This window comes from Protomyctophum parallelum, assembly GCF_964188405.1.
Source record: "Protomyctophum parallelum genome assembly, chromosome: 14".
In the NCBI taxonomy this organism is placed as follows: domain Eukaryota; kingdom Metazoa; phylum Chordata; class Actinopteri; order Myctophiformes; family Myctophidae; genus Protomyctophum; species Protomyctophum parallelum.
The window spans coordinates 42,534,144-42,561,019 of NC_139709.1; the positions used below are offsets into that span (position 1 = coordinate 42,534,144).

At 40.1% G+C, this 26,876-nt stretch overlaps 3 protein-coding genes across 3 annotated transcripts; all 3 read left to right on the plus strand.

Moving 5' to 3' along the window:
- Nucleotides 1-1,212: 1,212 nt before the first annotated feature.
- On the plus strand, nucleotides 1,213-3,135 carry LOC310870208 (heat shock 70 kDa protein-like; the record flags this gene model as incomplete). The annotated part of the gene is made up of 1 exon (XM_083781298.1): nucleotides 1,213-3,135. One exon carries the CDS (start codon nucleotides 1,213-1,215, stop codon nucleotides 3,133-3,135), a length of 1,923 nt encoding a protein of 640 aa, XP_083637424.1.
- Nucleotides 3,136-6,653: 3,518 nt separating this feature from the next.
- rps8a (ribosomal protein S8a) lies at nucleotides 6,654-9,815 on the plus strand. The gene is made up of 6 exons (XM_083781113.1): nucleotides 6,654-6,704; nucleotides 7,526-7,632; nucleotides 7,864-7,963; nucleotides 8,169-8,344; nucleotides 9,342-9,471; nucleotides 9,660-9,815. Exons 1-6 carry the CDS (start codon nucleotides 6,701-6,703, stop codon nucleotides 9,767-9,769), a joined length of 627 nt encoding a protein of 208 aa, XP_083637239.1. The 5' UTR covers nucleotides 6,654-6,700; the 3' UTR covers nucleotides 9,770-9,815.
- A 1,581-nt stretch (nucleotides 9,816-11,396) lies between these two features.
- acadm (acyl-CoA dehydrogenase medium chain) lies at nucleotides 11,397-21,123 on the plus strand. Its single transcript, XM_083781264.1, has 12 exons — nucleotides 11,397-11,511; nucleotides 13,843-13,942; nucleotides 14,703-14,800; nucleotides 17,185-17,254; nucleotides 17,528-17,628; nucleotides 17,857-17,937; nucleotides 18,034-18,164; nucleotides 18,300-18,408; nucleotides 18,996-19,136; nucleotides 19,469-19,564; nucleotides 20,087-20,335; nucleotides 20,433-21,123. Exons 1-12 carry the CDS (start codon nucleotides 11,497-11,499, stop codon nucleotides 20,502-20,504), a joined length of 1,263 nt encoding a protein of 420 aa, XP_083637390.1. The 5' UTR covers nucleotides 11,397-11,496; the 3' UTR covers nucleotides 20,505-21,123.
- Nucleotides 21,124-26,876: the final 5,753 nt, after the last annotated feature.

Consider the following 26,876-nt stretch of genomic DNA (forward strand, 5'->3'; position numbering starts at 1 on the left):
AATGCATTTCTGATAGAGATACAGTGTGATTTCTGAACCCTCTAACACTAACCCACTACCCCTAACCTCACAGACTCGCGGTTTAAAACTTTACTTTATCGGGGTTTTTTTGCGGTTGGCACAAAAATAACAGCGCAAGCAGGATTCTAAATCAGGAGGCGTGGATTGAACGTTGAGTCACTAGACCACTATGCTACGAGGCAGTTGGCAGAGTTGCTTCTCAGCACGTAGTAGAATATGACAATGTCTAGCTCATGTAAAAAGAAAGAAAATCCCCTCCTCATATTTCTGTCAGAAGCCGTTGAGTGCTGATTTTACCCTTTTGCCACATGCAGTGGACAAGGATGAAGATGGGTATTAGAGCAGTAGTTCTCAAACCTTTTAAATTACATTAGTATGTGGCCTGTTTGACCATGCATGGACCCCCATGTGAAAATATTTTGTGCCAGTGACTGTGTTGTTAAATGTTTATTTATATGTATATTTCAAAAATATATTCGGTTTCTAATCATATCTTTTCAAGATGTTTTGAAATTAGATCTATTAGCTAAGTGGTAAAACTGATTCATTAAGTAGTTTGGCTGGGGACCCCCTGGAATCACCTCAGGCTCAAGGACCCATGTGGTTCCCCAGGGGCCAATTTGAGAACCATTGCGTTACAGGTGGAGGACTGTGAACAGAGATGGGCAAAATACATTGAAAATGTATTTTGATACAAAATACAAATACTGGGTCAAAAAATGTATCTAAATACAAAATACATCTTCCATCCCAGCGAAATACAAATTACAAAATACAAAAAAAGTATTTCAAATACGTATTTCAAATACTGTATTTTATACTGAAAGCAATCAAAATGTCTGTTGAGCAGCTTTGTTCAGAACAAAGCTGCTCAACAGACATTTTGATTAATAAATTGCTCATACCATGCTGTAAAATGTGGATGCCCTTCAAATGCTCCTGTGGATGCTAACAGTTGTCAGTGGACGTTGCTAGGATACAGCATGTTGTATCTCAGCAATCACAATGTGAGGTCATAACTGACATCACACCCCACCTACAGTATATAATACTTGCACAACTCAAATTCAATGCCATTTCTGTTAGTTTTGTGTGACTTCTAAATTTTTATTGTAAGGAATAGCTGAATAATTTCTACTGCTAATAATTTAATACACATTATTGTCTAATTCTAGATAATTATTATTCAAGATGTCGGCCGCAAAAGGTGTTGCTATTGGCATTGACCTGGGGACCACCTACTCCTGTGTGGGGGTTTACCAGCATGGCAAAGTAGAAATCATTGCCAATGACCAGGGAAACAGGACCACGCCCAGCTATGTAGCTTTCACCGATACTGAAAGACTCATTGGAGATGCAGCAAAGAACCAGGTGGCTATGAACCCTTCCAACACCGTGTTTGATGCCAAGCGGCTGATTGGCCGAAAGTTTGAAGATGCTGTGGTGCAGTCAGACATGAAGCACTGGCCGTTTGAAGTGGTGAGTGATGGAGGAAAGCCCAAAGTTCAGGTCGAATACAAGGGGGAAAAGAAATCCTTCAACCCAGAGGAGATCTCCTCCATGGTCCTATTAAAGATGAAAGAGATTTCAGAGTCTTACCTGGGCCAGACGGTGAACAATGCTGTCATCACAGTCCCAGCTTACTTCAATGACTCTCAGAGGCAGGCTACAAAGGATGCTGGTACCATTGCAGGGCTGAATGTACTGAGAATAGTCAATGAGCCAACTGCAGCTGCCATCGCCTATGGACTAGACAAAGGAAAGGCTGAAAGCAATGTCCTAATCTTTGACCTGGGTGGGGGCACCTTCGACGTGTCTATCCTGACAATTGAGGATGGCATTTTTGAAGTGAAGTCTACAGCTGGAGACACTCACCTGGGTGGGGAGGACTTTGACAACCGTGTGGTCAACCACTTTGTGGAGGAGTTCAAGAGGAAACACAAGAAGGACCTCAGCCAAAACAAGAGAGCTTTGAGGAGGTTGCGCACAGCTTGTGAAAGGGCTAAAAGAACCTTGTCATCCAGCTCTCAGGCTAGCATTGAGATTGATTCTCTTTTTGAGGGAATTGACTTCTACACTTCCATTACTAGGGCTCGCTTTGAGGAGCTGTGCGCTGATCTCTTCAGGGGAACATTAGAGCCTGTTGAAAAATCGCTCAAGGATGCCAAAATGGGCAAGGGACAGATTAATGAAATTGTCCTTGTTGGAGGCTCCACCAGAATCCCCAGAATCCAGAAGCTCCTGCAGGATTTCTTTAGCGGAAAGGAGCTGAACAAGAGCATCAACCCAGATGAGGCTGTGGCTTACGGGGCTGCCGTCCAGGCTGCCATTCTGTCAGGCGATGAATCAGGAAATATTCAAGACCTGTTGCTGCTGGATGTTGCACCTCTGTCCCTGGGCATTGAGACAGCTGGAGGAGTTATGACGGCTCTCATTAAAAGGAATACCACCATCCCCACTAAACAAACCCAGACCTTCACCACTTACTCTGATAACCAACCTGGGGTCCTCATCCAGGTGTATGAAGGAGAGAGAGCCATGACCAAGGACAACAATCTCTTAGGCAAGTTTGAGCTCTCAGGAATCCCACCTTCTCCTCGAGGAGTTCCGCAAATTGAGGTTACCTTCGACATCGATGCCAATGGCATCTTGAATGTGTCTGCAGCGGATAAAAGCACAGGCAAAGAGAACAAAATCACCATCACCAACGATAAGGGCCGCCTTAGCAAAGACGAAATTGAGAGGATGGTGCAGGATGCTGATAAATACAAAGATGAAGATGACAAGCAGAGGGACAGGATGGTTGCCAAGAACGCCCTGGAAACCTACGCCTTCCAAGTGAAGAGTAGTGTGCAGGATGATGTGAAGGGGAAGATCGGCGAAGAGGACCAGAAAAAGGTCATTGATCAGTGTGACCAGGCCATAGCCTGGATGGAGAACAACCAGTTGGCTGACAAAGAGGAGTACAACCATCAGCAGAAAGAGCTTGAAGCAGTATGTGCACCCATCATGAGCAAGCTGCATCAAGGAGGAGGAATGGGAGGAGGAATGCCAGCAGGCAACTCACAGCAGCCTCCATCGGCGGATGGCCCAACCATAGAGGAGGTTGACTAAATGACCCATTATGGACCTCACCGCCATGGTTTAAACAAATGGCGGAAAGAACAGAACGAGCCAGAGAGAAAAGATGGAAGGGGAAGACAAAGAATGTGAACGGATGAAAACTGTGTGAGGGAAAAGACTATAACGATCTCTTTCCAAGATTTTTCATCTTGTCTCCAACTAATTGGGGAGAGTTTTTTTTTTCTTTTTTTTTCTTTCTTGTTTTTTCCCTCTTGTTTTAACAAATCAATTGCTATACAGCATGTGATGAAACTATTTGGCCCTTTTTTCCCTTTCATTTGACAGTTTTTATAGAGAACCATACCATAGTTATTTTTTCTTTAGTCAATTTTATTTCTATTTCGTATAATTATAATTATAATTGTCACAATATATTATATTATTTGTAAATACAAAAATAAATAAAAATCTAAATATAATAATATATAATATATATATAATATATATAAAGAGAAAAAAAAGACTGGTCACCAGCAGGATTTTTTTTTGGTCCGCAAAGAATGTTGCTTCTCAAAATCTAGCCAATATACAGTATAGAACTTAGATGCCAGTCTAACATCAACGACCACATATTTGGGGGCATGTCTAACCTAGAATTCCATATTTGGGCATGTCACGGGCCTCACAGCTGACTCACTCTTCTAATCAACATTGCAGACATCAGAGCGGAACCACTGCCAGACGATAATATTTGAAAGTAGCCCTATACAAGCTTGTAGCAGTAGCTCGTTGTCAGCTTTTAGGTGTGGCTATTTTCAAATAGCTGATGTAAAAGTTAAAGATGCTATATTAATTCATATTGCTGGGGATGGCCTGGGAACCCATCAAGGACCCCTGGGTGTCCCTGAACCCCACATAGAGAACCACTGATCTATTTATGACTCAATATCCGATCAGTGCCAGATTTCTTGTACATGCTGCAGTAGGCAGGCCTCCACTTCCCATGAAAAGAGGGTGCTGTTTTTCCTTAGTTTTTCCAATTGGTACTCAGATTGCTTCCCCTATTATTATGTTTTATTCTACTTTTACAAATAGTGGAATGGTTGCTCTTTGAGTGAGTGATGTGGGCTACAGCAGTTGTAATCAACGTTTTTTTTTTATGTCAAAAGGATCCCCACAGTAATGGCCATGGACCCCCATCTGAAAATATGTGACCAGTGTTGGAAAGTTACTCAAAAATGGTAATATATTACCTATTACTATGTTATTACTGTTACTTTTTAAAGTAATATTATTATTTAACATATTACTTCCTGCCAAAAAGTAGCCTACTAGAGTTACCAGTAACCAGTAATTACATATTTTGTCCCCACACGTCTCAAGATTTCCCCTTTCATTTGACAGTGAAAGGGGAATTCAGGTCAAATGTGCGCTAAATCTTCCCCACACATCTCAATATTTGCCATTGACAATGAACGGAGAAATTATGTCAGAATTCCGCTAAATATGAGGTAAATTAAACATCAAAACATTAAACGCCATTGACTTGAAGGGAAAATGTACGTCATATGTAAACGAGCAAATCGGCTAACCAATCACAGGCAACTGACATTCTGATTGGCCAGTATGAGATGATGTATGATGATAAGAGCTGATAATTCCGCTAAATATGACGTAAATTAAACATTCAAAACATTAAATGCCATAGACAAAACGTACGTCATATGTAAACGAGCAAATCGGCTAACCAATCACAAGTTGGGGAGTGCTTGGCCAATAAGGGACCACCTTATGTAGCAATTGAACCCGGCCGGGGCTCCCACTCGCCAGACCAACGCGCAACCTACCGTGCCAATAGGGCTGAGCCCGATTGGCAGGGCTGTTGAGACTGGGTCTTGGCTGGGGGCTACAATCCCCCCCTAGTTTTTTGAAGCACGTCCTCGTGCTTCTCACTTCACACGGCCGCACACGATGTCCCTCATGTCCCTCACGCAAGGATATCACGTCTTGGTCTGGCCTGGTCTCGTGGTCTGGGGTTGGTCTGGCTCCCACTCGCCAGACCAACGCACATCCTACCGTGCCAATAGGGCTGAGCCCGATTGGCAGGGCTGTTGCGGGCTGGGTCTTGGCTGGGGCTACACTAACATAAATTGATGTACGATGATGACAAGAGCGCCCCTCATTTCACACAGGTGTGATTTTTTTTTCTATAAACAGCTTTTGTCCCCACACGTCTGCATAGGTGTGTATACTTGCATGTCTTTAAATATTCTGATGAATTGAAAATACCTTATGTAAACAAGTCTTAGTGCTTTTTCTCGTTTTCTTTTTGCAGATTTTGTATTGACCTGTAGGCTACATTAATTGAACTGTAGGCCTACCCATTCTACAAACTGTTAATACAATGATCAATCAATCAATCAATCAATCACGTACAGTACAGACAACTTGAGACAAGTGTACGTGCATTGTTTCCGTATCCACGAGTCTAGATCCAGACAGATCAGCCTGCAAAGAAACTCATCCCAACAATAATAAACACAAGTCCACAGTACCACCAAGGCTCGTGAAGAGTCGTTAAAATAGTAAAGTTACTTTTGGAAAGTAGTAGGCCTATCCACCCATCATAGTAATATCTAATATTATTACTCAAAATGTGAAGTAACATATATTAGTAGGCCTAATAGCCTATCTATAATATTATTACTCAAAATGTGAAAGTAATTAGTTATATTAGTAGCTAGTTACTGGAAAAAGGTACTTTACTTCAGTTACTTTCCAACACTGACAGGGGCCCCCATAGAAAGTTTTTAACAATAGCCTCTGGCTCTGGCCCTGAATCGCTAGCCATGCCCATTAAAAAGATATATGTTCTGAACGAAATTAAATTTGTCAAAAGTGTCAGGCTATAGCCTATCCATCTTCAACCTAGCCTGGCTCCAGCCCTGAATCGTTAGCCACGCCCATTAAGAAAATATATATATTGGCAATTCAGAACTTGAATTGAATGATTGAATAATGAAGTGAAACGAAATGAAAATTCAGACTAATTAGTGTAAAATGTGTGGGGGGGAAACAGCGCCCTCTGCTGTTTGTTTAGCTTATGATGAATTTTGATGAATTGAAAATGGTGGACCCTGTGAATACAAATTTCAATCATCAAATTTCAATGTGCGGGGAGTGGGGACTGACTTACTGACTACAACTTTTGCAGAATTACAGTATATTTCAAGTACAACTCAATACAAAAAACTGTTAACTGTGAGTGGACGACACCATAAATAAAGCATTACACTTGTTTACAATAGGGTCCACCATTTTCAATTCGGTTAACATCCTGATGTGAAAGAAAATATTTATTTAAAAGAAGAAAAACTAAATAAGGTTGCACAATGGAAACAACCCCCTGCCCCCCGGGACTTTTTAGGATTATGCTTTTTTGTATATTTTTATTTTATTTTATTTGTTCTAATATAAATAAATATACTGCACTGCCTTTTCTAATTTATATTCAACGAATAAATCCAATAGCACTCTCGTAGATTATCGCGATAAAAAGAAGCTTCAAACTTTCCCATGACCCCTTGCGATTCCTCTTTCTAGCCGGCGCCTGAGAATGGGTACGTGTTTTCATGCTCGGTTTGGAGAGAGAATCTTTATCCATCTAATGTTTTACACAATGAAAATGTTAATAACGGTTTGTCATGTTGAAGCTTAATATTATATTAACATACACATGATCATCTTAGTTGTTTATGGATATACTTTGGGGTTTTATTAAGTAATTTAAGCGTGATGTCTGAATTGCTCACAAAAAATGGCTGCTCGCATACACAGGCCTTGGCTATTGATGCTATGCTACACTTAACTTTAACTATTGCGGCTTTCATTGTCGGCTACTTTTAGTTTTCCTGGAAGTATATTTATATGTTTAGAAATGTTTAGCATGTTGTCTGGAAATTAATTTATTGTGAGTTGTAATCTGGTGTATCGCAGTTAGCTTCCCCTGTTAGCATCGTATACTAGGATACATCGGGTACCTAGCTGGTACACCACTAAACATTAGTTGGAATGCTGCAGTGCTACAATTAATTATTATTAACGGATATTTCGGCATTTGCCCAAACATGTACATGTTGTAGCCGGCACGCCAAATTTAACTTACGGTAACTGTTTTGTGAATTATGTGAGCGCAAGCAGTTTAGCTAACGCTATATAGCACCAACCCACGTTAGACCTTGTGCAACGTTGACATGTGCAGCTTTCTAGTCTACACAACAAATGCTTGATTGACATGATGAATTAAACGGAATCCGATGTAAATATGCGGATAACACCTTGGAGAACTGATTTCTCAAGCATTAATTTGAACTGTTGATACAGCTGTCATTAAGGCCATTCCTCATCTAAAACGATGTTTCTATTCCTTGGTCCCATACAGGTATTTCGCGGGACAACTGGCATAAACGCCGCAAGACCGGCGGTAAACGCAAGCCCTACCACAAGAAAAGGAAGTATGAGCTTGGTCGCCCTCCTGCAAACACAAAGGTGAGCAAGGCAGCTGAACCACCTATAGACCTGACCCTCAATTTGATGTTGCGTGGGTGATGAAAACATGAACTTCTTAGGTAGGTTTCTCGTTGGCCGTTTTGGTTTTAACATTTGGACCTACCAATGTTAGGACTTGTTATAGTTACTCTGACACGTTAACGCAATTACTGTTGGATCTGACCATTTTGTTAAGGCACATGCTGAACTTGGGTACCACTTTTCTCCTAGATCGGACCTCGCCGTATCCATACAGTGAGGGTTCGCGGAGGAAACAAGAAGTACCGTGCCCTCAGGTTGGATGTTGGCAACTTTTCTTGGGGCTCTGAGTGTAAGTTTGTGTTGCATCATGAAGTATTTCAAATATGCAGGAGTACCTGTCTTTCTGTGAGGATAACCTTGTCAGTTCTGCTACTGAGTGAAAGTGATGATATTAGTGACTCTGAGATAGAACAGTCCTGCAAAGAGAATTTGTCATGTTAAACCTCTGTAGATTTCTGTAGTTTATGCTAATAAGCCTGATTGTTTGTCCACAGGCTGCACCCGCAAAACTAGAATTATTGACGTAGTCTACAACGCCTCCAACAATGAGCTGGTCAGAACCAAGACCCTGGTGAAGAACTGCATCATCCTTGTTGACAGTCTGCCATTCAGGCAGTGGTATGAGGCCCACTACGCCACTCCTCTGGGACGCAAGAAGGGAGCAAAACTGGTATGTCTCATTTGCACTGTGGTGAAGCATTGATTTTACAAGATATGAAAACCTAATGTAAAATTTAGATAAAAACAACATTGTCCATGTGAAGGAAACTGATGTATTGGTAGATCACGTGTAGTCTATTACGTGTAGTCTTTATAATCAAAGCTGTATTTTAATTACATGTTTAGCTCAACTCACGGGGATAAAACGTTTTAGGTTTTAATGGTCTTAACTGTCAGTGTGGATATTTACGACTGAGGAAGACAACTTACTGAACTCATTGTTGTGGTAGCAGTTGTCTTTTCAATGTTAAAGTTTGATTGGTTAACATTTGTCTTGCTTGATGATGTCACTTTGTTGCTGGAAAGCTTTCTGGCAGTGGTGGGCTAAAGATTAGATTAACATTTTTGTCGCAGAAAGTTTGATCCACTGCACCAAAATCTGAGCTGGGAAGTGAATAAGCAAAATTCTAAACTGTTTTAAGTGCCTTTTGAGCAAGACTGATTGAACCCCCCAACTGCTCCATGGAGTTGCACAGTGACTAGCAGTTTAGGACTGGTTGTACTGGGCAGTGTATTGCTGAAAAATGTCCCACAGTCCACTTGGATTTTTCTTTTGTGGAAATTTCACTTAACCAGATTAAATCATCAAATGTCTATACCGCTTACTTAAATTACTCATTGCAGTCATTTAGTTCCTGAGTACTGGAGCCATCACTTAAACTATGGAATATGGAAGAGGGACTTGCATGTAACGAGTAGATGGATTGATGGATGTAGAAATTGTCTGGATTATTGTGCTCGCAACTGTCCACACCAGATTAGAATTTTGTACCAGGCCACTTTAACATGTGTTATGGCTCATTGGATTACAATATTAACAAGAGCCACTCCTGGAGCTTCAGATGATGACAAATTGTTAAAATCGAGTGCAACCACAGCCTGTCGGGTGTATGCTTGGAACATAAGTGTATAACTGTCTAATGTGTTGGCATGTGTTTACACTCCAGACTTCTGAGGAGGAGGAGATCCTGAACAAGAAAAGGTCCAAGAAGATCCAAAAGAAGCTGGATGAACGCAAAAAGACTTCTAAGATCAGCACCCTCCTCGAGGAGCAATTCCAGCAGGGCAAACTTCTTGGTGAGTCTAGAAATCTGTTAAAGCTTGTGCAGTTTCCAATTGTTTTGGTCACAGTTGAACACTTGAACACGCCAAAATAAATCAAAATCATATTATGGTACTTGATATTGTGATGTAATTAACACAATGTATGACCTGTCACCTAAAGTTCTGCTGTTAAATAAATCCTGTTGTCGTCTTCCCTGCAGCCTGCATTGCCTCCAGACCTGGCCAGTGTGGCAGAGCAGACGGCTATGTCCTCGAAGGAAAGGAACTTGAGTTCTACATGCGCAAAATCAAAGCCAAAAAAGGCAAATAAATGTACAGCAGTGTAATGCGTCAATAAAGTCCCAAATGTTCCATAACCTGTCTGCTGTTTTCTTATAGAACATCTCAACATTGTCAATTTACTGCAAAATCGCATTCCAGCTCTAATCTAGGTCAACCTAGCCTGTCCCAGGTTTACTCATCGGCTAAGGGAAAAGCCTGGTCACAATATAAGGCATAGAGTAGAGTGCATAGCTGTGAATGTCTGTCCACAACATCCGTCAGATTGATTTCTCCCTGATACAATATTTGTTGACAAATCACAACACTTGTTTCATACAGAATGTAAAAGGATTTGTAAAGAGTCGACATAATTTCCTTGAGCAGTATTTCTGTCAAATTCCACCAATGCACTCTACAGCGCATATTGTGCCCAGCGTGAGGTCAACCTAAACCCAGAGACTATTGGGGCCACATGATGGATTGTTAGCAAATGGTGGTGCTGAAGAAAGTGAAACTTGTATAGTCAGCTTCTCATGTGACTTTACATCAGACACTTATATGGGGCTAGTGTAGAGAATGGAATAGACTGTGAACTATTGAACTTGTGTACATGTGTGTTAATGTGTGGTTAAAGAAGTTTTGATTGCTGTTGTCATTTTAACCAGTTGAACCCAAGCATCTGTTCATTTGTGGAAATACTTTTTAAGTGGTTAATGTTAATCTTGGTAATATGATGATTTACCCTGACTGTTTTGAGGTGGCTGTAAATTAATCTGTCAGTGGTGTGAAAAGCATACTGTAGGTAATGTATACACAAAGTTGATGAGACGTTAAGGATGCCATCTGTCCAGAATCAAATTTGTTCAGTGCAAGGCATAGATCATATTTCGGTCAGATGAAAAGTACATGCACTGGATTTTTTTTGTCAGAAAATTGGTCATGAGAGTACAAAATTCAGTCAAGTGACTTGAGTCAAATGACATTTACAGCTATGAGAACATGCCCATACATTAGTATTTCACTGGGTTAAGTATAAGAAGAATTTAATTGTAACATTTTCAGTTAAATTTTACAGCTTCCTGGTGAAGATCCAAAACTCATATTGAAAGTAGAATGCCTTCAATGCCACATTTAAAGGGCACAGGAAAAATGAGACGTAACGATGTAGAAACCATTTACAAAAACACCAGCAGGTGGAGCTATTGTGCATGCATGACTGCAAATCTGAATAAAGACTCAATTCTGCAATGGAGTCTGCGCATGTTTAAAGTGACTGGCACATCGAGTGGCAAAGCAACATACAAAGTCTGATTGCAATCAGATAGGACTTTTCTGTTTGGATGCATGGGTTGTTTTTTGCCGCTCGGTAGCTTAGAGTATAAGCTCAGTAGGCATTCCTGCATAACTTCCGGAGTTGATGTCACTCGCGAACCCTGGTTTAATTAGTTATTGCGATCATCTTGTTGATGAACAGAACCACAAGATTATTTATCACTTTTAATTGGTCTGATATCGGGGTTGTGCAAGGTTATTTCAGGACGGTAAGCTAATATAATAACTGATCTACAAGCTAACAGCGCGTCACACCGTGACGCGTTGTTGGCTTGTAGATCTGTTCTTTTTTTAGCAAACCAAACGCATGCGCGAAATGAAAGTAGGGCAAAAGTCTCTGACAGATCCATCACGTGGTTCAAGGGAGTGTTGCCATTGGCAGTTTAAGTTGGCAGAATATATTTTCTTTCAAGAGGTACAAGGTATTCTGTAGAAACGTCAACAATGCTCTTCAACAAGGTAAATGTATAAGTTAATATTGTCATTTACAAATCAGTATTTCCGTGTTTTAAAGTGACAGATTCAAGCTCGTCATGCAGTAGGTAGTTAAATTTAAGTTACACATTTAATAACAGCTAAAGCCAGCGACCACATTAACCTAGCTAGGCGGCTAGTTCACACCGATGACATCAATACAATGCATTTAAAATGTGTTCATTGCCAGTAACTTCTTAAGTTACACCCCTTTAATGCATTCTAGTATGCGTGTCAATGACAACATGATACTACTTAAAGTATCTAGGCATGATTTTAATTTCAGGCAAATGTAGTAAACGTCGTTCTTGTGGGGATTTGCTGACGATGTTAGGCTAAATGTTTAACTTAGTTGGTGTAATGGTACTCATACCTGTTCTATGGTTTATTACCAGCTGATCAGAGCTGAGTTCGTTGTTCTCAGTGCCTGTTCTGTTCGTTTCACCCCATCCCTACCAAGAATTGGTTATTTCACAGTGTCCCTTGAAGGTCAGGGACAGGGTTGATTTAAGGATAACACAAACAGCCCTAAGGTCCATTGCGGTCACATGTATTCCGTTCATCAAGGCATATAAAGACAAGCAATAAATAACACACAAGAGATCCTTTTTTTTTATGGCGGTTTTGAAGCACTGTTTGTATGGCATCAGTGACGTAGAGTCTGTGGGGGCCGGGGGGACTTATAGCAGTTGGCCCCCATGAGGAATTGGACCAGGGATCTCGGCCCCCATGAGGAATTGGACCTGAATGAATATATATATATATATATATATATATATATATATATATAATAGGGATGCACCGAAAGGGAAATTCTTGGCCGAAACCGAATATAGGAAACAGTTGGCTGAAAACCGAATATCCGAATATGATTAATATTATACATCTTTTTTCCTACCATTGCTGTCATGGCCGTACGTTAAAGCTACCTGATTTATGGCAAAATAAATGGTTATGGCAAAACTTAACTTAAATAATAATCACTATTATGGGTCCATAAAACATTTATTCAGCCCTTTTGAATGCATTGCCTATTAGAGCTGAAACCGAATAGGCCAAAAATGCATTTTTAGCCATTTTCTGCCAAACATTTTCTGCGGCCGAATATTGGGTGCATCAGTAGTTAAAATAGTATGTTTATACAGAGTAAGTAAAGAATAAATAATCTCTCAATCACCTGGTAATGACTGTGACACAGTCCTGTAGCTGAAAGGTCAGAAGGTCAGTCCTTGCAACCACAATGCTTTCTTACCTTTGTAGTTGTTATGTCTCCACCAAAGAGGTCCAGGTGTTGTTTGTGCAAAAGCTCCTTATTGGCTATTTCCCCTACCATAAGCCCTACATGAATTGCATTGAATTGAATGGGGCTATGGGGTGTTGTGCTAATTAGCTTATTTCCATCGCTCAAAATTATATATTTTTTGTATATATCCTCTCTTCATAATGTAAATAATATCCCAAGCGGCACACTTTACTACTTATTTAGATGGAAATGAGTGAATTAGCACAACACCCCATAGCCCCATTCAATTCCCATTAAATTCAATGCATTTCATTGAGGACTTATGGTAGGGGAAATAGCCAATAAGGAGTTTTTGCACAAAAAAACACCTGGACCTCTTGTAACGACTACAAACAAAGGTAAGAAAGCCTTCTAGCATGGAATTCTCCTTTAACATACCTACACCCGCACAGTATAATTGGTATGAAGTGTAACTGAATATCGCTGTTTTAGTATCTCCACTTAACCCATTAAGACATTAAAGAATAATCACTATTATGGATCCATAAAACATTTATTCAGCTCTTTTGAATGCATTCATTGCATACACTATTCGGTGATATATTTTCTATTCGGGCCGAAACCGAATAGGCTGAAAATGCATTTTTAGTGGTGTGTGTGTGTGTGTGTGTGTGTGTGTGTGTGTGTGTGTGTGTGTGTGTGTGTGTGTGTGTGTGTGTGTGTGTGTGTGTGTGTGTGTGTGTGTGTGTGTGTGTGTGTGTGTGTGTGTGTGTGTGTGTGTGTGTGTGTGTGTGTGTGTGTGTGTGTGTGTGTGTGTGTGTGTGTGTGTGTGTGTGTGTGTGTGTACACACACAAATATTTTTTTAGCAGAATGATGGCTTCCTTTTTTGCATTGCAACCTTTCAGGAACAGAAAGCCTGCTGTTGATGATGTCACTGGTGGACGGGTTTCTGAACTGCCCACAGCCTTTTTTTGTTGCTATTTCATGACCATTAGTGAGGACTGATGACCAGTGATGAAGTGGTTCTTTTTAAGGCTATGTACAGATTGGACTACTCTGTTGACTCCTTCAGGTGCTGAGAGCCGGTGTGCAGGCTGGACTCAGGCTCCAGAGCACTGTTGTCAGTGCAAAGCCTGCATCCCAGCAGATATCATCATTGGGGTTCTCATTTGGTGAGTTGAGCCAGGGCAGGCAAGAGTGATCTTTTAAGATTATGGATTAGAGATGCTCTGATACTTTTTTTTGAGTGATGCATCCACTCCAAGGAACAGTTATGTCCTAACGACCTGTCTGACTATGTCCCGATGTTTAGAGTACCAATAGGGGGTGCTGCTGTTTTCCTTCTGTGCAAGTACTTAATTTATAGTACTCGCCGATACCGAGTACAGAATAGAATAGTACTTTATTGTTGAGCAACCACTTATTTTATCCTCCTTTTCTCCAATTTCAATTCATTGTTATGCCTTGTATTTGTATTGATACTATGTAATGTTCAATTACACAGCTGAAAATGAACTCTTTTGTAAAAAATAAATAAAGGCTTTATACTCTATTTGCATAATTTGATTTCTAAATGATAAAATAATGCAAATATCTATGAGGGTGTATGCCTGTCAACATGTTGGCCATATTGCATATAGCCTACTCACTTTGAATTTGATGCATTTTTTGTTGTCATATACATTTAACAATAGGCTACACATTGATTCTAAATATTACTTTCAAAAGAAATTACCAGCCATGTGTTCCTATAACTCGTTCTAACTCCAACAGGCGCACTCTACACACACACACACACACACACACGCTCGAGCTCCGCCTCAGTCCTCTCACAAAGCATGAGCATTTCTCTTTCTCACTGTCTGTAGCTCAGATCCTTTCTCAACTTCAGTTTCATACAAGCCAGACTCCTATTTCTATTTGTGTCAACAGAACTCACTGACCAGCAAAAAGAGTTCCAGGAGCTGTCAAGGAAGTTCGCACGTGAAGAGATTGTTCCAGTTGCTGCACAATATGACAGAAGTGGCGAGGTGGGTATAATAATTAATCGGCCTGGGCAAGGTCCAGGCACCTTGGCTGGTAATCCAGTCTGGCAGTGTGCCACGGGTTCGACTCCCGTTCCCGACGGCCTTTACTGCATTTCATCCCCCCCATCTCTCTCAATTTCCTGTCAGCCTACTGTCTGTCCCCCCATAAAAAATATTAAATAAAACAAACTTATAATAATTATCATAAAAGCTCATTGAACATTTGAGGGAAGCAGACGAAACCATGAATGATAACCCCCTCAGAACCTCTCATTCATATTTCTGTTACTGTACTGTAATGGGGGTTCCCCAAGTGAAATGTGCCAGGCTGGTCATCTGATTCTGTCCTCAAGAACAATCAACTATCAGACGGTAGTAAGGAATAATTGGGACATATGAGCATTTTATCCTTTATTCACTGAAACACGCCACCGAGTGAGGAGGAGAGGATTAGAGGAATCAAGCAGGTTGTACTGACAGCCACATTCCAATTCCTCACATTCATGCCTGCTCGCTCCTTCCTTGTCATGTTGTATTTCTCACTGGTTGACATGCATTCTAGCCCACAGCATGCACAACAAACATTTGTATGAATAAAGATCAACCCATTATTTAATTTGTTGAGTGCCCACACCATGAGTTATGAAGTCCATGACGCTGCACAGCTTCTTTTTTACCCCATCTCACAGATGGCATAGTCTTGTTTTCCATCCCATATCCAGAGGAGACAGTCTATTCAATAACAGAACAGATAGGCAGTCAACACTTCGGTGAGCGGGTGAGAACAGGCTGTAGTGTACACTGGTTGTATAGTAGCGGTTTCACGCTCCAAGCGACTTACCATCTGGGACACAAACAATTTCTGGGTTAAGCTGCTGGAGGACCGAGTGGGGTCTGAGAAGAGATTTGGTTATTGGAATTTGGCTTTCTGTATAGTGACAGAAACCATATCTTTATGGAAAGTTAGTGAAATTTGTGACAAATCTCCAAAAAACAATGCTTACCACTAGTTTTCTTCACAAATGTCATGTGTTCATAAAGGTGTCTACTATCACCTCAATTTGTTCCAAACCAACTCTCTTGGGGAAACTTTGTGACAGCTGCTGAAATTTGGGGTACCATTAACACATTCAGACTTTAGGACTTGTGGAAACGTCATAGCTAATCCAACCGATGGATCCAGAGGATGTGTACACACGTCCTATCGCTTTTTCATTTATATCAAACAAACCGAAAGAAGCCTCATATCTCCTAATCTAGGGAGATCTCCATGGTTTTGACCAGATGGGTATACTTCTGTCTTCTTTTCTGACTTCAACATGCCTTTCATTTTTAGAATATTAAGACTTTATCGTAATCATCGTGAGGTAAGCATGCAACATAATGCATCCCGTTTTTTGTATGGAACGGAAGGCTTTCAGAGTAAAAGCTGCCATATCTGCCCGGCACCCTAAGCTCCTATTTTGAAAGATTCTGTTAACATGCGCTGATTGTGTTAACATGTTACCTATAAGGCAAAAATGTCCAAATTTCATTAAGCTTTAAGTAGAATGTGTTGTGTCAAACTAGGTGTTTTTCATGATTCTGAATACATTGCAATCATTAGTTTTGCACGAAAAATTGCAATGGATTCGGAATCATAAACCCTCTAGTTTGACATGTCACATGCTACTTAAAGCATAATGAAAATTTGAAAATGTTTCCTTATCTAGGTTCTGACAGCTGCTGAAAGTTGGGGTAAGGTTCCCAAGGGAGTAAAGGCCTATTCATAGTCTGGATTTTCGGTGGTGAGGTGACCACCGCTCCGGTGGTGAGCTGACCACCGGAGCTGAAATAACGTTGAGCGGTGGTGAGTAAAAACAGAGAAGGGCTGGAGCAGTGGCGGTGGTTTGTTCTTCACCACGGCTCGTGACGTCATGTTGTAGTTCGGTGGTCACCTAACCACCGAAAATCCAGACTATGTATGAGCCTTTAGGTGTCTTGGAACTAATTGATAGCTAATAGTAGACCCATATATGAACACATTTGAGAAGAGATTTGCCATACATTTAGCTAACTTTCCCTAACTGTCTTCTTGAGGTACCCGCTTTGCACTGCCGTCAGGGAAATTGTGATATCTTCCCTGGTTTCACTGAAGTTAGGCTAGAGTTTGGAGATGGTACTAGACTCCAACTGTCTCCTGAGGAACACCTGCTATACACGGCAACACCCTGTCTTCTGAGGACACACACACACACACACACACACACACACACACACAGACATGATGCTACTAGTACAGTAACAACTGAGGTATGATCGAACAAACACATTTCCAAAGTGTTTTGGGTTTAGATCATAGATTGACCACCACTATCTTTTTTTTGTTGCCATTATACATTTTACAGTATCCCTGGCCAGTCATCACGAAAGCATGGGAGCTTGGTCTGATGAACTCTCACATTCCAGAGGACTATGGTATGTTCTTGTTTTACTTGAGTTCCGAAAGTATCACAGAAGTGCATTAATGACTATGAAGAACACCTTTGAGTGTAATTATACAACAATTACCCTTAAAACTAAGATGATCGCAGAAAAATAATATTCGTTTCAATGACAGATGTAGCCACCACGACCACAAATGTCCCAATAAACTAGCTAGCCTAGCATTAAAGATAATTCATGATCATAATGATCAAATCGTTTACATGAAACAAGATAATAAAGAAACAATCATTATTTTGTTTCCAGGTGGAATGGGCCTGTCAATTTTCGATGCTTGCCTTATCACAGAAGAACTGGCGTATGGCTGCACAGGAGTCCAGACTGCCATTGAGGCTAACTCCCTTGGTGTAAGTTGACAAAGAGTGCCTTTTGAGATCCTCTTAACTATTATTTAACTAAGACAAATTTACTGGGATATAGAAAATGGTTCTGGTTGCACAGAAACAGTCTTGATACACTTTGAAGCAATGTTACAAATGAAGAACCCAACAAACCTGTTTTACAAATGACATGAGCAAACTGTGTCTAAGACCTGTGTCTCTTATCCCGAATATAATTTGTTTTTATCCACACAGCAAATGCCTGTTATCCTTGCTGGTAATGATGCACAGAAGAAGAAATACTTGGGCAGAATGACAGAGGAGCCGCTTATGTGTGTAAGTATTTCTTGTCATCTTTTAATGATTGTTACACCATTAAATTAAGTGTAAGACCAGATCTTGAAGTGTGGGCTCCTGTGTTGTTTTTGGCAGGCATATGGTGTGACAGAGCCTGGTGCAGGCTCCGATGTAGCTGGCCTCAAGACCAAAGCTGTTAAGATGGGGGATGAGTATGTTGTTAACGGCCAGAAAATGTGGATAACCAATGGAGGAAAAGCTAACTGGTGTGTGGTCACACAATGTTCTCTTCAATATAATGTAAATGTTTTATAACAGAAGTAGTACCTTGTATAACGAGCTAATACTGCAGTATTTTCTCTCCATGAAGTGAACCTTTTTGTTTCTCTCCATATTCCCAGGTACTTCCTCCTGGCTCGCACTAATGCTGACCCTAAATGCCCTACCAGCAGGGCATTTACTGGCTTTATTGTTGATGCTGACACACCTGGTATACTGGTCGGTAGGAAGGTAAGAACAAGGTGGAAGGTTTCCTCTAGTCAATCATCAACCACTTTCTATGTGCATGTTTTATTTGTGCATTAAAAAAAACTACCGGTAAATGTAAACATGAAGTAATTAGTAAGTAAAAATGTGCTTTTGCCTTCATCGACAATTGAGTAAATGTGCTAAATAAGTTCTGACAGAGCATTCAACTCGTATAATACAAAATGTATAATTGTGCAAAATCGATAGCCATATGATGAGCATTTTCAGGCCTACATTTCAGTCGTAGGCCTGCCAAAGAATAAATTCAGATGATTAAATTATTTCCACAAGTATGTTTGGGGATACATGTTTTATAGCCTATACTTTAAGATATGATCTTAATAATATCTTATCATAATTGATTGAAATTGCGCTTTACCTCACTTATTCTGTAGTGATCTTGTCCTCTATTACATTTTTGACAGACTTCATTTATTTACATATCAAAATAAGAATCTTAACATTTCTGGCCTGTCCAGATGACCCCCTTCATGTCTGATTTCAGTGATTTGAGAAACATTGTCCAATCCCAAAACATTCTATAACATATCTTCTCTCTGCCCATGTAGGAGCTGAACATGGGCCAGAAGTGCTCAGACACCAGAGGTATCACATTTGAGGATGTGAGGATCCCAAAGGAGAATGTTCTCATTGGAGAGGGAGCTGGCTTCAAAATTGCTATGGGAGCCTTTGACAAAACCAGGCCACCAGTAAGTCCGATACTGGAGGTGTTTCATGTTTAATACTACAACTACCATTTTCCTCTACACCAAAACTCTTCTGAAAATAGCCGATGTACAAGCTCACAACATCTTTGCTGAATGTTCACCCCAGAATAGGGACGCAAGGATTCATGTGGTTAAAGCTGGATATCATTGAATGTTAAATAGAAAATAAAAAAGATAATATATATATATATATGCCTACACACACTGTACTTTTAACCCTTTTGATGATGCATAGCTGTAATTTTGCTTATTTTGGCTCACTGCTTGCAAAATATACAGTATTGTTAATTGATGATAATTACTATGTGATGCAGGTAGCGGCAGGGGCAACAGGACTGGCACAGAGAGCTCTTGATGAAGCCACCAATTATGCACTGGAGAGGAAGACCTTTGGAGTCGCCATTGCTAATGTAGGTCAGGTGATTCATGATGCGTTGGCAGTTTTACGGTAACTTTGGACCATGGTGGTCCAATGGGAGTTGGAAAGTAAATGTTTCGGGTTGGCTGGTACACAGTTTATAGGTTATTTAAATGTGTTATAACTAATGTTATTGACACAATGGCAACGTACTATATAGATTGCAAAGATTCAAAAGGGGATCTCTGCTGATGACATGAAAGAAGAGGACCCACACACTGTCGGGAACTTGCAAAGAATGTTGTACTTTATTTGCTGTTTTGTCGTTAGACCTTCATCAGGACAGTCAATTGTATGGACTTTTTGTCCTACACACCTGTCACCAACCTTTTAAGGTGTGCATTAGCCTTTTTCAAAAAAATGTGAAGATTCAAAAGGAGCCAAAGTATATTCACATGAATTAAAACTTAAGTGGAAAAACTGATGCTGTATCTCTAGCCATCTTCCAAATGACAGGACATCTCCAAGGTAACCTGTAACTCAAAACAAATCACTTTGTCTTGTTCATCCACAGCACCAGGCAGTGTCATTCCTTCTGGCTGAGATGGCCATGAAGGTGGAACTGGCCAGGATGGGCTATCAGCGGTCAGCTTGGGAGGTGGATGTGGGCCGCCGGAACACCTACTTTGCCTCCATTGCCAAGGCCTATGCCGGAGACATTGCCAACCAGGTCGCCAGCGATGCTGTTCAGGTATTTGGAGGCAACGGCTTCAACAGCGAATATCCAGTTGAGAAACTGATGAGGGATGCCAAAATCTACCAGGTTGGTAGTGATGCTATATCAATTCACTACTTTTGCACCAAATGTCATTGGAAAGTTGTGCATAATTAACCATTTGAATCTTTATCTGCTTTTCTAGATCTATGAGGGAACAGCCCAAATTCAGAGACTCATCATTGCCCGTGAACACCTTGGAAAATACAAGAAATGAACTCTGCCAAGACATCTTTGACTTTGTGATCTGTTTTATTGGGTTGTTTGTTTCACTTCTTCCCCAATTAAGTTATTGCCAATTCCCCCATCTGTATAGTCCCTGTCACTACTGCTGGTCTGGGGAGAATTGGAGCCCCACTTCTCTCTCACACACACTTCTCTCATACATTTTTATATGTAACAATGTCATTACTGTACTTGACAATGATGAAACATGTGAGAGTTGGCTATGTACAGAGAAGATGGCCACAGAACATGAACATTTTGGACTACCTCAAAATGCCCCCCTGCTGGCTCCCCAGCCACAAACACGGCCATTTGTGCTTGTTGGAGCTCCTGGTCAAGTTGCAGTCATTGTTGAAACGTTGTCCTTGTAACATCTTATTGTATACATGCAAATAGTACTGATCAATGCAACTCAGAATCCGAACCAATAAAATGTTTTTTGATTGCCTTATATCACATCTTCAAGCCTTGATCGTTTTGTTTGAGATGGATTGTCCTTGAATGTGGATTGTAACTGATTAAACCAATGTAAAATAGATAGTTATGCCAGTGAACATTTTCTTACTGTTATGCTTAAGCTCTGAAATCTAATAAAAATGTATATATTAAAATGAGTCTTTTCATATTGTCGCCTAATATCAACATGATTTTTGACTACACATTTAAAAAATAAAAGGTTTTGAACTATGGAATGAAAATAAAGTAAAAATGCTTTATCTATATATGTTTTTAATTCATACCAACAAAGTAACCTGTAAAGTAATGTGAAGTATTTGGATAGAGCTTCAATTAAGTACATAAACACAAGCAGCAATACCCAGATAGGCCTACAGCATATACAACTTCTAAAAGGTTTAAAAGCGGCCAAGAGAAGGGATACAATAAAAGGGCAATACAAAAAACGGGTGAGAAAAGTATGAAAAACAAGGAATTTCAGAGTTAAGATTGTGGTCCCATAAAGGTGAAGACCGGTCTCCATGAATCGTAAGAGATATTAAGTTATTTGATATGAAAAGGAAAGCGACCTAGATGCACTCCATAACAAGGCACTCACACACAGTGAAACTCTAGACTAGAGAGATGCCCCCTCAGCCAGCTGGCCCTGGAACTCCGGGCACAAACACAAACAGAGCCACGAGATAGAAAACCCATTGGACTAAACCAAATTATAAAACAGCAAAAGGGAGACATCAGAGACACATACTTCCCACAGATTACAACCACACACAGAGATTTTGAAAACATGACCAATGACAAAAAACTCCCATATCTGCTGGGCGAAGTACAACAATGTGCAAACACAGCAGCAAGATTAGTGAGCTGCTGTGATAGGAGAAGGATATCAAATGGAACACAACCACCCGTCCCTAAAGACTAATCATTGTGTATATTCCTGCACTATACCTGCATCGAGTGATCTTAGTACATAGAAGTTGATCTATTGAAGATCCTGACCTTCAAAGTACATAATTTTTGTTTTGATTGTATTGCTGTATTGTTCTTTCTACTTTGGCAATGTAAACGTATGTTTTCTCATGCCAATAAAGCCCTTTGAATTGAATTGAATTTAGTTAACTTTTTGATCCACAACAGGCGTTTCAAACTGTCATGCAGTAGCTACATTAAAATACCACATGATGGAACATAAAAACACTCACTCTCAAAGCCCTGAATATGTATATGTATACACATGGAAAAATGAAGGCAGTACGGTTAACAGTTTAGTCAGTCAAACCTCAAGCCTGAAATAAAACTTTTCTAACTCAGACAGTGTAGTGTAGACATTTTTCTACACTTGTCACTTGATATGGCCAATCTTCAGTTACTGGAAAGAGCAACTTTACATTTACATATTATATTATATTTCACAGTAAAACCAAAGAAGAAAATAAAGAGATGAAGCTTTATATATGAACATCATATAAAATGCATTATTTATTACACAACAAAAGATTAAAGCATTACTGTAAAATAAATAAATAATACTAGGACCCATCTCGTAGTGGTGTCTGTCGTCCGATAAGAACACATTCATGTGTACTGACATAAATAATACTAGGACCCATCTCGTAGTGGTGTCTGTCGTCCGATAAGAACATATTCATGTGTACCGACATAAACAAAAGATTAAAGCATTACTGTAAAATAAATAAATAATACTAGGACCCATCTCGTAGGGGTGTCTGTCGTCCGATAAGAACATATTCATGTATACTGACATAAACAAAAGATTAAAGCATTACTGTAAAATAAATAAATAATACTAGGACCCATCTCGTAGTGGTGTCTGTCGTCCGATAAGAACAAATAAATTAAAAATGACAAATAAATTAAAAACAATATTCAAAAAATGAGTGCATGAGTAAAACGTCCATATACTGTCCATCAATGCCAATGATGCTGGAGAGCGGCGATTCGTTGGTAGGGTCGAAGTCTCTTGGCACTGATGCAGGCAGACGATGGTCCCTGTGCAGGTCCCTGAGAGGAAACAATTGTGTTAGTGTTAGTTTCATGTCCATTGTCCAGCCTTTCTCAATTACAATACCTTGCCAATTAAAACCACAGGAATAAAGCATAGGGTAAGTTATGTCTCACCATACCTAAAGATACGTATTCAAACAATATAAAAAGTCACAAAATGTTCAAAAATAATTATTAATTTATTCAACTACAACTCAACATTGTATTCTTGTTTTTATTTATTTTAATTTCATCAAGGAGGGAGCATACCAATATGTACATATTGTACATAAGACTTGATAGTTGCACAACTATAATACTCATCATGTGATATCTGATATGGCCATCACACTGTTTATACGTTGGTAAGCTCCCTCCTTAATGAAATGAAATTACAATAAGGATAATTGTTGTCACGACAACAGGAAGCAACAAGATAAATAAGACACCTAGGTCGGCCACAAGGCAGATTAAGATTGACATTGGTGATACTACTATACTAACACCTCTACGACTCAGTCCGACCCTCGAGATGCCATTCTGCCCACAGAGCACTCTCGGCTTTATACTAAGACCCTAAGAAGTCTTGGCCACAATTTGCAATTTAAATTTTGAGAACATTTTCTGATTTACACATTGTTGGAATATATCATTTGTGTAACTAGCAACTTACTATACGAACGTTTTGCCAACTCACCTTCCTCTTGCGGCTGTTTGGAGCTGTGTCCATGGCTTTGATGACCTTGGACTCCCTGCTGTTGGCGAAGTGGACGAAATCAATCTGTTGGAGAAAATGCAGTGATTTGTAACTCAAGCTGATTTCCTTCATAAATTAAACTAAATAAACATAATCGTTTTAATTGGAGGTTAGTGTACACACATAGTACCATAATATGTGTGTACACTTACCAGTGATATTGTTCATATCTATGGTCAATCACTTCAATTCAACAGGCAACACCGTTTTAAACTTTTTCACAATTACAACCTTCCCCCCCCCCCCCCCCCCCCATGTCTGTTTGCAGCATAACCAATAACCACATTAACTAAATTCATAAACAAAACAATAGGTCAAGGATTCGGCAAAAATAGAAATTCTAAAGTCGCATTGGGAACTTGTAGATTCGCCAATTTTGGCTAAGAGTTCGCAGAGGGGAAAAAGGAGAGGGGAAAGTACAGCCAACTCCAGTCAACAACATAGGGCTTAAATAGTTAAAGGTTTGTTGAATGTGAGCTTAGTCTAATTTCTCTATTGTACAGATCTGTATCTGTAGTAAAGGTGCACTTACCATGAAGTGGTGTTTGGCTGGTGGTGGCCTTTGACCTTGGCAGGCTACTCCTTGGCCGCATTCACCATGGCACGGTTTTCCTCTCCTTCCCTCCCAGACGTTCAATTTGGGCCTAAAATTGGCAGCTGTACTTTGCGAGATCTTCTGCTGGAGGACGTGCCGCATACTGATGGGAATAAGGAGATTAAGCATGAACTCCAGTAAATAAACAAGGTAAATACTAGTCACATCAAGAGTGCAGAGAGAGCAATGTATGCCTCAAAGAAACTAGGATTCCAATCGTCAACAAAAAACTAGACAATTAGTTGCATGCTGAAAATAGCAGATCTACAAGCTCACAACGCGTCGCTGGCTTGTAGATCTGATTTTCAGCAAGTGTAAAGACTGCATCAAGGCCCGCCAAAATACTTGAATATATATATATATATATATATATATATATATATATTTATTTTTTTTGTCTACTAAATCAACTGTAGATTTAGTCGACTAAAACTAAACTAACACCAAAACATTCCAGGTGACTAAAACTAAATGAAAACTATTGAGACTATGACTAAAACTAAAATCTAAATTTGCAGCATAGTAGAGTGTATGACAAAAATCTCATCAGTACTGCTAGACTAGAAGTGCAGAATTCCAAGGCACAAGGGGCTCAATTTTCGTCCATGCTAAACCCCTTATCCCTAAACTACTTTGCCTTATTTTACTATTTTAAAAAACACATTTGAATAGTTAAAATAGCCAATAGCCGGCTAGTTGAACTATTCAAAACTTATTTTGAATGACATGAGTTTAAATAATAGTCCTTACATTCAATGCTCAATCTTTGATGGTTTCTTTTGGGTCCAGGAGGGGTTCCATTTCATGCTCAAGGCTTCCTAGGTGGGGATACTAGCATGGTTGTGTTGTTGTGGCTGGCATCTCCTTGGATGTCTGGACTGGAGTACTTTGATTTTGTGATGATTTCTGTAACCCGCTCATTTAAAATAATGGGACAGTTGTTAACGTCTTGCCCAACCCTCAATAAGGAGGGCTATGAATTGTTGATTGTCCTTAGTCTGTATTCCTACCCTTGTGAGCCGTCTGGCATGGTTAGACCATGCCAGTTTAGCCCTCTGGGTCACAGGAATAACACAAGCTCCTCCACCACGGCAAGGTGACAATCATGAGAGGAGACCCAATTTAGTCGTTGCAAATTCCCAATTGCCCCCAAGTATCCTAGAGTCCCTGTTGCTGCCACCTCCACTCACATGTGGACTACTACATGCATCAAGGTAAATGAAATGAGCAAAAGAACAAAACTAGAACCCTTTCATCTCTCAGCCCTGACAAATACAATCCCAGGATTTCTGGGGTCGTAGGTGTGTATGTTATCAGTCGGGTAAAGACCCAGGCTCGCTAGCGAGCGGCAATGTAACGGCCTATATGTACAGTGTTACCCTGTAGATATATAGGCCTCAGTAAGAACTAGCAAAGGCAGCTACCGGTAGTCAGTCGACAGTCGGCATAAAACAAATTAAAAACTAGCAAGCCAACATTAAAAACGAATTAAAACTAAACAGAGTCATCAACAAGGCAGCGTTATCCAGTCAGCATTAAAAAAAAAAAAAAAAATCTAGCAAACCCACTTTAAAAACTAATTACAACTAAACTGAAAAGTTTAGTTGTAATTAAAACTAAATACAAACCAAGTAAGTATGTAAAACTAAACCGAGTCATCAACAAGGCAGCGTTATCCAGTCAGCATTAAAAAAAAAAATCTAGCAAACCCACTTAAAAAAAAAAAACTAAACTGAAAAGTGAAAAGTAAATACAAACCAATTAAAGTATTCAGAACTATAATAACCTTGATATGCATCTGCAGTGCAGCAAAAAGGACATGATCACTTGATCCTCACCAGCTTCCCACCCGCAAACACGGCCAATTGTGTTTGTTGGAGCGCCCAGCCAAGCTGAATGCACCGCTGCCGCTACTGGGTATTGAACCCAGGCATGTGCGGTGGTGGGGAAGCGTTTTGCCTCACCACACCCAGACGCCCCAGAATGTTGTGTCTGCGTGATATACCGTATACACACAAACACACACACACACACACACACACACACACTATAGATATACAGTATAGACATAAGGAAATTGATTTAGGTATATATATATTGTTTTTTTACATTGTACCATTACATAATCTTTTACTACCATGCTGCTAATGACAATTTGATGTTAAACTCTATAAAGTAACAGAAGAAAGTAATGTGCTTTACTGCTTACCTCAGGTTATTTAAAACAAACACAGTAGGCCTATGCCTACAGTAGTCGTCCCCCTTTCTGGAAGCGCGTCCACGCGCACCAGGAGCGATCAGGAGCAAAGCTCGACTGACCAACATCGACTGGGGGGACCTCCACCTCCAGTTTGGGGAAACTCCTGTGTGGTACAGACAGTATATATTCTTTCGTTGTGGTTTGCATTAGTCACCCCCCTTTCTGAAAGCACATCCACGCGCACCAGGAGCGATCAGGAGCCAGGCTCGACTGACATCTCGACCGGGGGGACCGCCACCTCCAGTTCAGGGAAACTCCTGTGTGGTACAGACAGACAGTATATATTTTTTCG